This window comes from Gallus gallus, chromosome 10 (genome assembly GCF_016699485.2).
Source record: "Gallus gallus isolate bGalGal1 chromosome 10, bGalGal1.mat.broiler.GRCg7b, whole genome shotgun sequence".
Classification (NCBI taxonomy): domain Eukaryota; kingdom Metazoa; phylum Chordata; class Aves; order Galliformes; family Phasianidae; genus Gallus; species Gallus gallus.
The window spans coordinates 8937994-8954342 of record NC_052541.1 but is presented as its reverse complement, the minus strand read 5'-3'; the positions used below and the strand labels follow the sequence as shown (position 1 = coordinate 8954342).

General features: G+C 43.8%; 1 protein-coding gene across 27 annotated transcripts in view; it reads left to right on the top strand.

Moving 5' to 3' along the window:
• MAPK4 (mitogen-activated protein kinase 4) overlaps positions 1 to 11866 on the top strand; it is a 69003-nt gene extending 57137 nt beyond the window's left edge. For all 27 annotated transcript variants that reach the window (XM_025153832.3, XM_040706304.2, XM_040706306.2 and 24 more), the window contains 5 exons: positions 3595 to 4806; positions 5592 to 5736; positions 7757 to 7921; positions 8658 to 8859; positions 9469 to 11866. In XM_025153832.3, the coding sequence (XP_025009600.1) occupies positions 4252 to 4806; positions 5592 to 5736; positions 7757 to 7921; positions 8658 to 8859; positions 9469 to 10567 (2166 nt within the window). In that variant the 5' untranslated portion in view covers positions 3595 to 4251 and the 3' untranslated portion in view covers positions 10568 to 11866. The remainder of the gene's footprint in view (positions 1 to 3594; positions 4807 to 5591; positions 5737 to 7756; positions 7922 to 8657; positions 8860 to 9468) is intronic.
• Positions 11867 to 16349: the final 4483 nt, after the last annotated feature.

Sequence of the window (16349 nt, the reverse complement as noted above, 5' to 3'; positions counted from 1 at the left end):
TGCGCGATTAAATTAACTCGTATCTTTCCGTCCTGTTTGGATTTCAGAAAAAAGTAAACGTCTCGTAGTTGCCCGTGCCGTGCCGTGGTGCACATCCTGTTTCCTGAAGGCAGCAGGAGAGCCCTGTGCCCAAGGCAGGCAGGAGTTGGGTGGCCGCTTGCACAGTGCGTGGGGCTGCGGTGTGTGGGGCGAGGGCACCCTGTGCCAGGAGCAGTCTGCCTGGAGAGCGGGGCTGGACTGCTCCCAGAGCTGTGGAGGAAGGAGCAACGAGAGGTGGTCATCATAATAGTTTTTGAAGGGTGACGGATGATCTAAGCAGAGCCGTCAGGGCCCAAGTGAGCAGCCTGTTCGGCGCAAATCAGGGTGATTAACCCCTGTCTGTAATGCGCTGCCATGTGTGGCAGACCTGTTGGATTTAGATTTGTTACGTGACCGAGGAAGGGGTGATCGGCTGCTTTACTGTTTGCTTTCAAGACGGGTGCTTGGGCTGGAGGTTACGGCTGACAGCAAAACTGAAAACGCATCAAGTGTGCTGGTGGGGTTCTTTAAGTATGAGAGTCTGGAAAAACCACCCCTGATTTTTCAGCAGTTAAAATCGGTTCTGAAATGCAAAGAAGAAAAGCTGTTACTTTATCCTTATTTTGGTTTTGAAAAAGTCATGATTCATTCTTGATTATCCTTTAATTATTATTTTAGCTTGAGTGAAAGGAAGTTTAGGGTTAACTCTTATTTTCTGTCCCTCCTACCCACATCTGGTCACAGAGCTGCTGGTGAGGTGTCTGTTTGCCATTAACTAGATGGGGAACCGCGAGCAGTGTTTGCAACCCCAAGCAGAGCCCTGGGGCTGCGTGGGGCAGCAGGAAGGGCAAAGCACAGCTCGGCTGTAGTGCTGCCTGTAAGGGGGGTGGGCCGAAGTAGTGGGCGTAGTGCAGAAACATGTTTTTTGGTTCAGGCATGGCTGTGCGTGAACCTGCTGCACACCTGTTATTTGTTCAGTTACGATAAAAGATCACTCTCACATTGCTCAGTCTTAATTTGAGTTGCTTTGAAGCAGGCTGTTTCTGCTAGGGCTCTTTCTGTTAGGACAGTTTCTGCTTGTCCTCATCCTTGTCCCGTGAGGCGCTGCCTCTGTCTGGGGGTCCAATTCCCATCTCTTTATCCTGGTCTGAGTGCTGGCTGGGGCTTTGGGAGCGGGCTGCTTGCTCAGAGAGACACAGGGAGCTGGTAGCAGGATGGGGTCAGACTGAAGGCTGCAGCAGGTTGCTGATGTTATCAGCAGATGCTTGCTTCCTTGGCTAAGTTGCTCTGATTCTGAAAGTGATGATAATCCTTCTGAAAATGTCTTAGTGGTTGTGTAGTGGAAGGGTACAGTAGAAGCTGGTGACTAAAAGTACATCATTTGGAGGGTTTCAGAGTGTGAAAGCATTAGGACCCCAAGCTGGGTGAGCAAGTGGGACATCGCTCTGCTCTCCTGGAGGAAAGCAGCAATGCCATCCTCTTCTCCTGGTGCCGCTGCTTTCACGGTGCTTGGGGTAGCAGCTGGGTTAGTGAGGAGCCCTGCAGTGCTACTCCCTGCTGCTGGTGGGTCAGCTCTTGTTTGAATCAGTTCCTGTGTTCTTTAATGGAACCGGCTGAAGTGGAGGTTCCAGATGCATTGCACAATGCTGCAACCCAGCTGTGTGCTGCTGAATGTTGAAGACATCAGCAACGTGAACCGGTAGGCTTAATTAGAAGGGGAGAGTAAAACCGTATGAGATGGCCCTACGGGTATAAAACACAACGCAGCTGAGGGTGCTGGGGCAGAGGCTTGGACCTGGGGTAAGTGGGAGATGTGACGTGTGGGAGCTCCAACAAGGGATTTCTGTGACAGTTTGTGGGATATGGGAATTGGAAAGGAAAGTGATTAAAGTGAACTAGTTTACCGGCAGGCAGTAGCTCAATGTGAGTGAGCCTGAAACTGGTGCATGTGAAGGAGAAAATATTTTTAGGCTTTTATTTATAAAAATAAAAACCAAGAGGCTGAGCAGCAAGGCAGAAGTTAACGCTTTTGGTATAGGAGCACTACACTCGGCAGTCTCGATTTAAACAACAAAACCAGCAGAGGGTGACGTGTTTCCTTTCCTTCCTCCTTGCTGCAGGCTGTCCTGGGTGTGTGTGCACCTGGCTGCAGGGGGGGGCTTGGTGTCCTGCAGATATAGGATATCTGCTTATATGTTTATAGGGCAGCCCCGTGCTGCAGGAGCGAGTGGTGGTCCTCGGGGCTTTGCAGCACTCTTGTTTCTGTTTGCCAGTCTGCCTTTTGTATTATTTCTACACGCGATTCTGATTAGTGAATTAAGAGGCTGTTGTTTAGAGTACATCAATAATTTGTCAGCTGCCATGCAGCTAGGGGTATGGAAACTTGTTCTGCTTATTCCTGCTTGTTTCACTGAAATGTTAACTGTAGGAACGCTCTCCCTTAAAACTGCTAATTCTAAATACTGGGATAGTTTGGAAAACCTTTCTGTTTGCATAGAGGGCTGGCTGAGAAGCTCAGATGTGTCCAGTGATTAACTATGTTTAGATTGAAGCTAGGACATCCTGTGGCTCGCTGTCACTCTGGTCCTTGGGGAAGAGCATCCAAGTGGAACTGGCCAGAGCTCGCCTTGCCATGCAGGGTGTGCCTTCTGACTCTTCTACTTGTGGTGCATCTGGAAGAAACAGTGAGGATATTCTGCAGAAATATAATGTGGTCTTCCTGACAGCGTTCTGCTACTGCAGACAGGGAAACCTACCGAGAAAATTGCTACTTTTGTTTTCATAACTAGTAATTGCATTTATTAGGCTATTAGCAAAATTAACGATGTCTGAAAGTGCCTGTACATTAGAGCAAACGGAGGCCGTATTGGTTGTTATGTAAAATGCTGTCCTTGTGATTTATTCCTTTCTATAATCTAGCGTGACTAAATGTGGAGGTAGTGGGTAAAATGTAATTTATGTAATATCTAGGAGGTGTCCTTGTGATTCTTGCAACAATCATTCTGGAGAGGTAAAGCAGGGCTCTGAGTAAGCTTCGTGCAAAGTCACAAGGATTTAAGGCAACGGTTGTGTGCGATGTATTCTGGAATTCAGTCTCTCCCTTTATCCTTTCTGTGAGCAGCACTCGGTTATGCCTGATGGCAAAATAGTTAAATGGCCAGTTTGGGCTTTGAGTAAAAATAGAGTGGAAAGAATGACTTCAAAACTTGGTGGCTGAGGTACAGGATATTATTGTTGCTGACTTGTGTCTAACAGCTGTCGTGGAGAATTCCAGGTTCTGTGTGCTGCTTCCTTTCTTAAACTCGGGAAGGTTTTTGATTTATGTGCCTTACATTCTCACTAGGTTATATATATATATATATATAAATATAAAACTTTCACGACGTGTGTTTAGAAGTGATGGTCTGGTGATTATTGTCAATTTCTTTCTGCAAGAAGTATGAAAAGAATGCCACTTGTGGTGACCTGGCATTTCGTGAGTGAACACTAAGCGGTATATGAAGGACAACTTTAGGAGCTGGGAGAGGAAGAGGAGTTCTGTGCTGGAATACTGATCTCTTTTTGTCTTCTTTTCAGGTTGCCACGGAGTAAGATGGATGGTAGCTTTGATTGTGATTGTGGTGAGCTGGAGCCACCTGATCATTAACAGAAGGCATCTTTTGTAAATCAAGAGCTGCCAGTTTCCTGTTTAACCAGACTGTAAACAAAGGAGAGGAAAAAGGAGGAAGAAGAAAAAAAATAGTGCTTACCAGCACCATAGAATGACGCTGCTCAGGACCAGTCCAACACTGAATGTATCTGCACTGTGAGGAGGAGGATGTTAATAGAAGCCTATTATGTGCATATTTATTCACATTTTTGTTAAATGTTAACCAGTTTAGCACGGTAGAGCTGAGTGCATAGTATGTCATTTCATTCCGTTTGAGTTTCTTGTGAGTATTTTCTTTAATGTCTGCAGAAATGCTGCACCTTTCTTGAACTATGAATGCTGCAATCTTTCTATCTTATGCTCGGTTTGAGTTCTAGAGCTGACGGGCTCTAAATTCAAGGGGACACAACAGGCCTGGCTGGCTCATAATGAAATGAGAGTGTCAAGAAACCATCTTGCAGTCGAAGCCAAGTGTTTCTTCTCCCTTTCCGTAAGACCTTTCCTTCAGATACCAGTGGAAGTGTCTCCGCGTGTTTACAGAAGCTTAGTAGTTTGAGGAAAAAGAAAACGTAAAGAATTTTAAAATGGCAGAAAAATTTGAAAGTCTCATGAACATTCATGGTTTTGATCTGGGCTCTCGGTATATGGACTTAAAACCACTGGGCTGTGGTGGAAATGGCTTAGTTTTTTCTGCTGTCGACAATGACTGTGACAAGAGAGTGGCTGTCAAGAAAATTGTCCTTACGGATCCCCAGAGTGTTAAACATGCTCTACGTGAGATCAAAATTATTAGAAGACTTGACCACGATAACATTGTCAAAGTATTTGAAATCCTTGGTCCTAGTGGAAGCCAGTTAACAGATGATGTGGGCTCCCTGACAGAGCTGAACTGTGTTTACATTGTCCAGGAATACATGGAGACGGATCTGGCTAATCTGCTAGAGCAAGGCCCTTTACTGGAAGATCATGCCAGACTTTTCATGTACCAGCTGCTACGTGGGCTCAAGTATATCCACTCTGCAAATGTTCTGCATAGAGATCTCAAACCAGCTAACCTTTTCATTAATACCGAAGACTTGGTGCTGAAGATTGGGGACTTCGGTCTTGCACGAATCATGGATCCTCATTATTCCCACAAGGTGTGTGAAGAGTGGAAATGTTTAAGTGATACTCGGACAACCTTAAAGCGATACGCTGTGCCTCCTTAAAATAGTATCTTCCTGCCTTCTTGCAGAATTAAATAAAATTGCTGGTTCTTGTCAAGGTACTTAGAGTAAAATCCAGTCTGTAGAAGGCTTCTTTAGCAGTGGGATATCAGATTAGGGGTCATACACACAGTACAAATGAAATACTTGCAAATCAAATGAAACGGGTCTCTAGGTGACGTCTTTTATCTCAAATAGGGGCAATTAACAATTACTGCAGCATAAAATAAAGCATAATTAGGTGTATTCAGAAAAAGCAGGTTATTTTTAAGCGTGAATACCGAACTTGGGATTTTTCAAGAGCATCACGTAGAGGCATAAGTGAGTAAGCCTTAGGTAAGATGATGAATGGTACACGTGTAGCGTATGAGTGTGGCCATTTCCTGGGATTTATTCAGAGATGCTGCGTTCCTGGTTCAGGTGATGGCTCCTCAGAGAGTTAATTATTTTGTCTGCATTTATTTGGCACCTGGGAATTACAGAGTTTTATTGTAGTGTCTGACTAATAAGTAGAACCATGCTTCTCTGTTGTTACTGTTCATTCATAAAGATAGTGCTGTTCCATTTTAAAAGGTAGTACGTGACTTAGAACTATTTCTGAGACCACAAGACCAAAATCTTCAAGTATTGCATTAAAACATAAGGAAAAAAAGTAAAAACACGCTTCCCAAAAAATGTAAGTAAGCATTTTCTTTGTCTTGTTTTTATGTATCTGTTAGGGCCATCTTTCTGAAGGATTGGTTACTAAATGGTACAGATCACCCCGGCTTTTACTTTCTCCTAACAACTACACTAAAGCCATTGACATGTGGGCTGCAGGTTGCATCTTTGCTGAAATGCTGACTGGGAAAACCCTCTTTGCAGGTGAGTAGAAGAAAAATACTGTCTATGTTCCTAAAAGGAAGTAGACCGTTTCCCCCTCCCCCTCTTTTTTTCTGTTTCAGTGTACACAGTTTTCACCTGAGAAACTTGCCAGCTTTGATAATCTTCAGATGTTCTTGTGTTTCAGTGGTATAAGCAGGACTCGAGGATTTTGAAATGCAGAGTAGCGTCCCAAGGAGACATGTAACCTCCTGATGTTTCTGGTAAACTAGGAAGCAGCACTCTGGTCTCATGGGGTGCTTCAGTTAGGATGAGGAGTGCTTTTTTGAGGCAAATCTGGATAACCTTCCTGACCGCAGTATTGATTTAGCTCAGTGCACAAACTGGACTCCTCCCAGATAAACCTAAACTGCTGTTTGCACTGTTGAGATGACTTGGTGTGCTCCCCCTGCTGATGGGCATTCAGTCCATGGAGCAGATGAGTTAGTCTAGAGCAGTCCCCTGAAATGCTGATTTTTGTGTGGCTTCCTGGCTTTCAGCAGCAGCTGTTCTGTTGCAGTTGGCTCCTGTTGGCCCAGCTTACTGGGGTTGTGTAGATAAAACCCTCAAAGGGTTGTGGTTCAAAAGTCACATTCCTCCTAGATACACATGGACTAAAGCCTCTGCAGTAATTCTTACCTTTCTACACCAAGATAAAGAAAGTGAAAGCATTTTCTCATTAAGTACTATTAAAGGAATACTATCACCCTGAAATCATAACTTTATAGAAGTCAGTGAATGATATGCAGAGAGGATGTTCTTAGGTTGCACTGAGTTGCTAACTCTGAGCTAATAATTATTGTTGTAATGCTCCCAGAGAAATAAATACTCAACTGATAAGAGATGTGTTAGATTGCTTTGCCCCAGGTACGCCTACTGAAAAACAGTGAAATATGGGAGAGGGTCTGGATTTTGGCATTGGCATAGGTGGATTGCAGTTGCTGTGTAATGACACCAGTAGCACTTTGGCTGTTTGTTTTGGTTTTTTTTTTTTTTCCCTTGAATTGCATTAATGTTTGCCAAAGTGCACAGTGATTTAGGTTTTTTTTACTTGGTCTTAATAACCAAAACCTTACATTTCCAGACTCGTTTATGTACCCCAGTTGCATTGCATGGACACATAAAAAAATGAAGTTGTTTAGATACAGCTGTGCCCTTCTGATTAATTTAGCACTGTCTATGTTTCCTGATTGGAAGAAAAACGGACTTCTTGAAGTCATGCATTTGGAAAGTGAACGTTTGGAGATATGCCACTTAACCTGTCCTGAGACTCTGAATCAAGTTATTTTGCAAAGTTGCTTGGAGGGTTTGTTTTAGTCAGGCTGTAACTTCCTGCCTGCGTCTGAACCATCCCCTTGGCATCTTGCTTTCTGGAAAGCTAAAGGGAACAGGAAGAAGAATGGGCTTTAAAATGCCATAACACCTGGGGTGAGGGGGAGATGCAGCGTCATGGCAGAGAGGAGTCCAATAGCTGTTTTGAATAACATTGATTTTTATTTTTTTTCTTAATAAGTATTTTAGAGTATTAATTTCACCTAGAGTGGAATGAATAAAGGTGATTATATTTAGCACGGATTGGATGTGAAGTAATAGTAGAGTAGAATTCTATTTGCAGCAAATTATGGGGCAGTCTGAGAGATTGTATTAGGAATTTGTAGTATGTTGATGTGAGGCAGTACTGACTCAGCTGGGGAATGTAGGGCTCAGTCACTTTCTCTTCAGTGATTTGGCTTCAGTGTTTCTTTGCTTAACCTGGTAAATGCTTGGCAGGGTGTCCAGTGCAGGCTGTCGTGGAGACTGCAGAAGTGAACATGCATGTGCAGAAGTGAACATCTACATGCATATGTATGTAGATCCTGAGGTGGTGCAGCATGTTTCTATATTTACTGTGACGTGTCACTATCTCTGATTGCCCTGAGCTCTTCGGAAAAGGAGGGAAGCACCAGCATGCAAATAACCCTGTATACAGGGATGGAAGTGCTTGAAGTAGAAATGACAGTGTGTGTCTTCTCTTGATGTTTAGGTGCGCATGAACTTGAACAGATGCAGTTGATTCTAGAATCTATTCCTGTTGTACATGAGGAGGACCGTCAGGAGCTTCTCAATGTAATTCCAGTTTACATTAGAAATGATATGACTGAGCCACACAAACCTTTAACTCAGTTGCTTCCAGGCATCAGTCCTGAAGGTAAGTAATTCCAAAGGAATATTTCTTATAACAACAAAAAAAACCCCATAGAATACTGGCGATCAGCATAGCAGTGCATGGCTGGAAGTGTGACGTGGAAGTTTCAGTTGGAAGAATCTGTGTTCTCTGAGGAATTGTCTTCTATTGTAATAAAATAAAAAAACAACAACACAGTTTGATTACATGATAGCTACTTGGGCATGTTGGGAGTGGAATTATGCATCTGTGCTGGACCTGCTAATGCTGGGAGACTGACAGAACTGCTCTATTTTGAGACACTGGCGTTCTAAATATAAAGGAATGTTGGGATTGAGTCAGTTTAAAACAACTCTTGCAAATGTTGGTTTGTTTTTTTTTGTTGTTGTTTTTTTTTCTTAAGTCCCCAGAACAATCTGTTTTGAGTCTTACTTACTGACAGCAGTGTTTCATGACAGTTGGTGGGTACCGATTCCATTTGAAACGTTCTGTCTTGTAGTATTTCTTTTCTTTTTTCCTGTGTTAGGCTGAATTACTGTAGATCCTAGGTTTGACCTCTACTGTTCTGTTTACTATGGTTGCCAAATGGTGGTTTGGGGCTTTTTTTGGCAGTAAAGTGCTAGTAATAGATACCTCACAGTTGGCGGGCTACGCTTTCTAAGCTGATGAACACCTCCAGAGCTGAGCATTGCACTGTGATCTTCAATTCTAGATGTCTGAAATGTCATCTTTCTCCTTTTAAATACCTTTTACTCTGCAGCACTGGACTTTTTGGAGCAAATTTTGACATTTAGTCCCATGGATCGATTGACAGCAGAAGAAGCTTTGTCCCATCCTTACATGAGCATTTATTCCTTTCCAACGGATGAGCCTATTTCAAGTCATCCTTTTCACATTGAAGATGAGGTTGATGATATTCTGCTGATGGATGAAAGTCACAGCCATATTTATAATTGGGAAAGGTAAATTTGTTGCTTACTGTGGCGTGTAGCATGACTGAATTGTTTACTATTTGAAGTCATGTTGCTTCTTGGGCATTGCTTCCTTTTCTGCTCGTTTCTTAAGAAAGAATCACTGGGCTTATGACTCATAAGACTGACGTGGATATGCTTATCTATTCCTGAGATATGTTTGGGAATCTAAAATCTAAAAGTTTAATCTCTCCATTACTGTTTAGTTTCTTTTCCCTCCCCCTCCATGTTTTTATTTTGTGTAGATTGCTCTTGTCCAATGCTCGGTACGTACAGCAATAAAGAGAATTACAGTAGCGGTATTTGAAGCGCGTTAAACTCTACAGAAGAGCTCTGTAGATGGAGTGAGCTGTTGTACATAATTCTGGATTTGAATCTTTCAGATGTGCATATGAGGATTGCTTTATGCCAGATTAAATTAAAAAAAAAACCCAAACAACAAACAACCTGAAAGAGGTACCTGATTTGATTAATGGAAAGCTTCTGTCATGTATTTTGAATTGTTGTTATTCTGCGAGGGAATTGCTAAATGTAACTGTCTCTGTCTTGGGAGCTAGAAGACTGTTTTTAGCTGCTAACGCTTAGGAAATTGTTTTGCAGATACCATGAAAGTCAGTTTTCAGACCATGACTGGCCTATTCATAATAACTATGAAGCTGATGAAGTTCAGCGTGATCCAAGGGCTCTTTCTGATGTTACTGATGAGGAAGAAGTGCAAGTAGATCCTCGCAAATATTTGGATGGAGATCGTGAAAAGTATCTGGAGGATCCTGCTTTTGACACCCACTTCTCTACTGAGCCTTGCTGGCAGTATTCAGATCACCATGAAAACAAATACTGTGATCTGGAATGTAGTCACACTTGTAATTACAAAATGAGGTCATCTTCATACCTAGATAATTTAGTTTGGCGAGACAGTGAAGTTAACCATTACTATGAGCCCAAGCTTATTATAGATCTTTCAAACTGGAAGGAACAGAGCAAAGAAAAGTCTGATAAGAAAGGCAAGTCTAAATGTGAAAAGAATGGATTGGTGAAAGCCCAGATAGCGCTTGAGGAAGCATCACAGCAACTTGTTGAAAAAGAAAGGGAGAAGAATCAAGGATTTGACTTTGATTCGTTTATAGCGGAAACCATTCAGCTTAGTTTACAGCATGAGCCTACTGATGTTGATAAATTAAATGACTTGAATAGCTCGGTGTCTCAGATGGAGTCGAAAGGATTAATATCGAAGTCGGTAAGCAGAGAGAAGCAGGAGAAGGGAATGGCCAACTTGGCCCAGTTAGGAGCTCTGTACCAAACTTCTTGGGAGAGTCAGTTTGTAAGTAACGGGGAGGAGTGCTTCCTCATAGACCAGTTCTGTTGTGAGGTGAGGAAAGACGAACAAGTTGAAAAAGAAAATACTTACACCAGTTATTTGGACAAATTCTTTAGTAAGAAAGAAGATGCTGAAATGCTAGAACCTGAGCCAGTAGAAGAGGGGAAGCTTGGGGAGAAGGAGAGAGGAGAGAGCTTTCTCAGTAACAGTGGAGAACTCTTCTTCAACAAGCAGCTTGAGGCTATAGGTATTCCTCAGTTTCATAGCCCCGTCGGTTCACCACTGAAATCCATACAGGCCACGCTAACGCCTTCTGCTATGAAGTCATCTCCCCAGATTCCCCACAAAACGTACAGCAGCATTCTGAAACATCTAAATTAAAACACTCAGCAGACATTTCTTTTATATTCATGAGCTGTGTTTGTCTTTTTTTATTCCTAGTGTAAGTAATTTTTTTACTTGAATCAGACGGTGTAATTTTGGTATGGATTTCATTAGCTTTCTGTTTACCATTGTTTTTACAATCCAGAATTACTTTCTCTACATAAGTTAGTTTTGTTTTTAAACTGGCATGTCGTTTGCACACAAGATTAAAGAATAGAGCAAAATAATGCAAAATGCAGGAGGTAACAAGAAATGCACTAAACCAAGTCAAAGCAAAACCATTCTCTCGGTAAAACGGTGTCCATGTTTTGCAGAAAAAAATAAAAAAAAAAGAATCTTGCCTTGAAATTTACACAGTGAGACTGTACATAATTGCATGAGAAGATCTATTTTTCCCAAAAGGTTTTTTTTTCATCCATGCGTCCGTCGGCGTTGTTCATACTGTACACATTTCTTAGACACATGATACCAGCAGCAACTGAAACGAATGCAGAATTTGGTACGCATGTGTTATCTACCTCAAGGTAACAGCAGTATGTGGCAAAACATTAACCACCCATAGTGCTTCTCATTATGCACTTCTATTTAGCCAGCATTATTGTAGTAGCTATTCTTACTGAAAATCATTCAATATTTATAAATGTTCTGGTATGCATTCTTTATAGTGAAGTGTTAATATGCAGCACTTTTATTTATTTTAGCAAATAAGTATATTTCTGTAATTATAGAAAGTCAACTTAAGTTCTGAGTTACGTTTCAGATAAAAGTTTTTGTTTAGCACTATGGTTTTATTGCCTACATAGCTGGAGATATATTAACATCAGCTTATTCTGAGGCTATCCAATACATTTTTTTCTAGTCTTCATTTCAAGTAAAGCACTCACTGTGTATAGGAATTTGTAATTGGAGGTGCTTGATCTCTACAAAAGAAATTAGGAATCGCTTTATTATAAAATGCTCCTAGAAGTCTTAATTGTGTTCATTTCTAAAAAATTTTGTAATGTTAGTTGTGTGCATGGAAACAATTAAGGTACAACATTACTGTAGGTTAAAGTTCTATATGGTGAGACATTTTGTTTTTACTGTATGTTTTTACTGAATGATTCCTGCCCCTTTCCCTCCCCCCCCAAAGCAAGCATGAATTAAAATTAGGTTAAATATAGCATGTAGCATCTCAGTCTTCTGAAAATTTGTTTTCCCTTCTGATTTATTTTTTTTTTTAATTAAATACTGGATGTATCATTGGCTCCCCTGTTTAAAACGAAAGACAAATAAAAACATGGCCAGCAAAAAAAATGACTGTTGTTTCCTGGTGCTTTATACAAAGAGAAGCAAAGAGCTGTGGCTGTGCTATGAGGGCAGGGGGGCCGCTGGGCGCTGTGCTGCAAGGAGCTCAGGGAGGGTAGGAGCCTGCCTGGTGTCCTGCCTGAGGGTAGGCTGCAGAGAGGGGATAGGAGAGGGGGGATATGGTAGGGGGATAGGGCAAGGGGAGTGGTTTTAAACTGAGACGGGGAGGTTTAGGTTAGGTACTAGGAGGAAGCTTTGCACACAGAGGGTGGTGATGCACTGGAACAGGTTGCCCAAGGAGGCTGTGGATGCCCCATCCCTGGAGGCATTCAAGGCCAGGCTGATGTGGCTCTGGGCAGCCTGGCCTGCTGGTTGGTGACCCTGCACACAGCAGGGGGGTTGAAACTAAATGATCATTGTGGTCCTTTTCAACCCAGGCCATTCTATGACTCTGCTTCTGCCACTGTGTGTATGGCCTGAGTGTAAGGGAGTCTTTTGCAGAGGTACATCTGTGATTAGGGCCTGGGTGGTCAACCCTAACTATTTATGCCAGCAACTGTACCTGCCAAAAGTGTGATTCACTTTCAGCGTGTAAGAGAGCAGCAGTGTCTTACTAACTTCTTAGACTTGTTATTGAAGTGGAACGAACAGTGCACCTGCATGCAAGTGCCTTCATGTCACTGGCAACCTGAGGTAAAGGTAAGCAGCAGAGAAGCCCACTGGTGTTCCATCATAAAGAGATTTCAGGAGCAGGACCAGGTAACTGCTACGGGGTATTTGGAAATGCATAGACCAAGCCTCCATTGCAGCGTGCTTCAAGAGCAGCAGTATTTACTTCTCTCCTAGTTCTCCCCATCAGAGCCATTCCTGAGGTAGCTAATGAGCTGTACAGTAAAAGTGCATCTTCTGGCAAACTCCTGGAACGTTTTCCATATTTTTTCCATTTCTGCTTCTCCTGCAGCCGCAGCTTTGTCAGAACAAGGACACGGTGTGTGCTGCTGAGCTTTGGCATAGCCCCTTCCCTTTGTACAGATGGGGCTGGGACAGAAGGAAGGATGTCGACCCTTTCCCCTCAGGGAGGGTCTGGACGGGAATGCAGCAGCATCTCCCCAGGAATAGGGGGAAGCACTGAGGAACCTGCTTCAAGAGGTTGCACACACTGGCAATTGGAGGGTACATTCAGACCATTGTGCTTATTAAGGAGGAGTAACCCCCTATGCAGAGGTTAAAGAAAGTGGAAGCACTCTGAAAGGATCATGCAGGGTTAAATCTACTGCTAGAAGACAATGATAACAATGATAAGTCAAGGCATGGAGTTGGGTTCTTCATAGGAGAGAGGCAGAAGCCCCATGGTGGGAGAATGGTGAGAGAGGGGCTTTGAGGAGGGGGTTTCTGTGCTGTGCTCACAGCCCTGCCCACCCCACACGGAAAGCAGGACAGCCCCATGCGTGGTCCCTGAGCTGTGACCTAGCAGCTGGATTGTCTTTTCAAACAAATTACACAAATGGCTTTAATTGTAAGCCAGGTAAAGGGATGACTGATTAGTGCCAAGGAAAAGAACACCCTTGTTTAACAAAGAAGCAAGAAATGAGGATGCTAACCATCTTTTAAAAGTACCTTTTCTCCTATAAGCGGTCTTTAATTAAAGGCGTCATTTAAAGTGTATCTAACAATGACTTCAGCTAGAAGAGCTGTTTACCCTTACATAACAACCAGGACAGAGCATGTTGAACGTACAGTCATCACACGGGCTCTAATAGATGGAAACCGGCACAGCGCTGAACAGTTTGTTCTGATCAAGAGTTCTCAGTCACGGTCAGCCAATTCTGACAATTACACTTAATTTTAACTCAATAAGATTTGCTATATATAACCCCATACGTGGCTCTAAGAGGGCCCACGCTGCACCCAGCGGTGTTCCCACAGCACAGCTCAGTGTGCTCAGTGAGCTCTGCTGGGCTGGCAGCTCCGCACCCCCTGCTCTGCTCAATGGCAGCAGGGCTCCTGGGGGAGCTGGTGCCACGCTGCTGTGCAGGTTCCTTCTGATGCTTGGTGCAGGGGAAGTAAATCCCTGAAATCCTCTTCCCTTTTGTTTCTAAGAAGTCCCTTTTCTGTTGGTGAGATTTGAAGTGCTCAGTCCTGAGCAGCGGCCGCCCCGAACCAAATCACTCCCTGTTCCTTGAGGGACTTCTGTGCTTACGTAAGCTTACAAACTCTTGTTTGCTGTTCTGCTACTCCTTCAAGTATTGAATGGTGAGAAGTTGAACAACTTAGACTTGGCATTACCAGCAGCACTGCACCAGGGCCTGCCCTCATAGCTCCTGTGGGCTGTGACAACCAGCACAGCCCCATTCTGCAAGCACTTGTGTCAGCTGTTGCACACAGTGATTGTCTTTGTGCTGGCATTTGCCTACTGCATCCTGATTGCAAAGCAGCCCTTCTATAGTGAACACCGATAATAACATTCCTCTCCTAATCTGTGCACTGTTCTACTGCAGCCAAATTTACTTTTAACCTTTATGTCACCCAGCCAGAATGTTATGTATGGTGAGAAGTGAGAAAGGATGCTGGGTGCAGGACAGGGACCTCGTGACTTGCCTGGATTCAGAGCCGAGCAATGAGATCAACAGTACAACCACTGACCTCCCATTGTTCCCCTTGGCCAGATGAAGGGCCCTGGCAGCTGTGGGCTCAAGAACCTCTCATGAAGCACTTCTACATTGCCTTCGGTAATCGATCACTTCTACACGTGGGTCACACTTCTTGTCCAATGGAAGCACCAGCCAAGGCCCTTCCCTACTTGTAGGGCAGTGATGCACCTGTGCTACCTCTCCATCAATTGCATCCTTCACTCCAGCATGGACACAGGTGGCTTTGATTGGTGTCAGCTGGAGGCAAGGGCTGCTGATGAGAGCATGGCCATGTGGAGGAGGCAAGGGGAAGGGCTTTTCCCTTCTCCACTTTTTGCATTGGCATTAATCGACCCTTACTGTTAATGTGCTCTGTTGATGCATTTAGTGACGCATCAGTATTGCTGAATCGGTGTTTGGTGTGGGTTTTTTCTCCCCTAGCTTTGGGATTTGCCTCCTAGTCAGCAGTAGACTGTTTTGTCCTGCTCTGCTATACCTGCACATGACTTAAACCTTTTCCCTTGTTTTCACAGCTTCTGGCCCTGGCTGGGTGAATCCTCACAGCAGTCGCTTGCAGCTGAGTACAGTGCAGGACATGGAGGTGATCTCCTGCCCGCTGAGCCCGCTGCCCACTCAGAGATGAGGCCTGGTGAGATTCAGGCTTCCCTCACTTCATGAATTCCTCTGTGCCCCTCAGGCTGTGCCCTGGAGGACAGAATGGAGGACTCCTGGCCTCCCTGATCCCACCGCAGCAGATACAAGGTAAGGCTAAATCCCCACAGCACCTTTCCAAAAAGGTGTCCACACTACATATACTGCCAGGATCCATCTCCTGCATGGTGACCACCGCTCTGCTTCCACCCACACCTCCAGGCTGGGGCTAATAGAAGTCAGCATGGTTGTCTGGGCCCACAGCAGCCATTAAGGGACATTTGCCCAACCCTTTCCTTAGGGATGCCATTTGGAGAGTGTTACAATCAGAAAGGTCAACGCAGTGGAAGGGTGACACAGGAGTGCAGTAGCAAAGGGACTAATGCAAACAGAATGGTGTTACAAAGAAAAAGGAAAGGTACTCACCCATCTCTGAAGATCTGTGCTTATGTAGAAGATCCTCAAAAGAAGGAGATCCAACGAGAGACCTTCCCCCAATGGCAGTCAGCTCTTAAATGAGGTTTAAGAGAGGTGCAGCCAGGCTCCACCCCTTCTGGTCACTCAGCTGAATTGCCTTCACCTGTGCTCCCAGGGCTGACGGGTCCTTTCCACAGGTGCTCAATCAGTGGGTCAGGCCGTGACTCAGCAGCCCCCATACAGAGAGGGTTAGCAGCTAAATCCCCAGTGTTACAAGCTGCATAAAGACATTTCCATTTAATGTTGTTCTTGAATTTTACAGTTTTTAATCATTTAAAGCCACAGAACCGAAAAACTGAATGACAGATTTATTGTGGCTTCTGTGTTTGTTTGGATATAGATTTAAACAGAACAGCTCTTGAAATAGCTGCACAGAGAGCACAGCCGTTTTTAAAGCCGTGGTTAATAAAGCAGATGGGTTTGTTTTTTATTTTCTTCTATGTCTGCCTCTCAGAAATCTTTCTGCTAATACTACACGGCTTCTTAGCAAATATGGTGTTGACGCTTACCGAAGGATTGTTACCTCTACGTACGTGATTATCTCACGTACGTGATTATCTACATGTGATATTGCACTCATTTTCCATGGTTCCTCATGTTTGTCGGGCCCCAAAACGTGACAGACTGTGGCCATTTACATGGTGTGCTCCTTCGCCCGCTCTCAGCTCTGCCGTCCCTCTTTTCCATCAGATGAAGGCCATGAAGTATTGCTTATGACCCATCAGCCTGGCTCC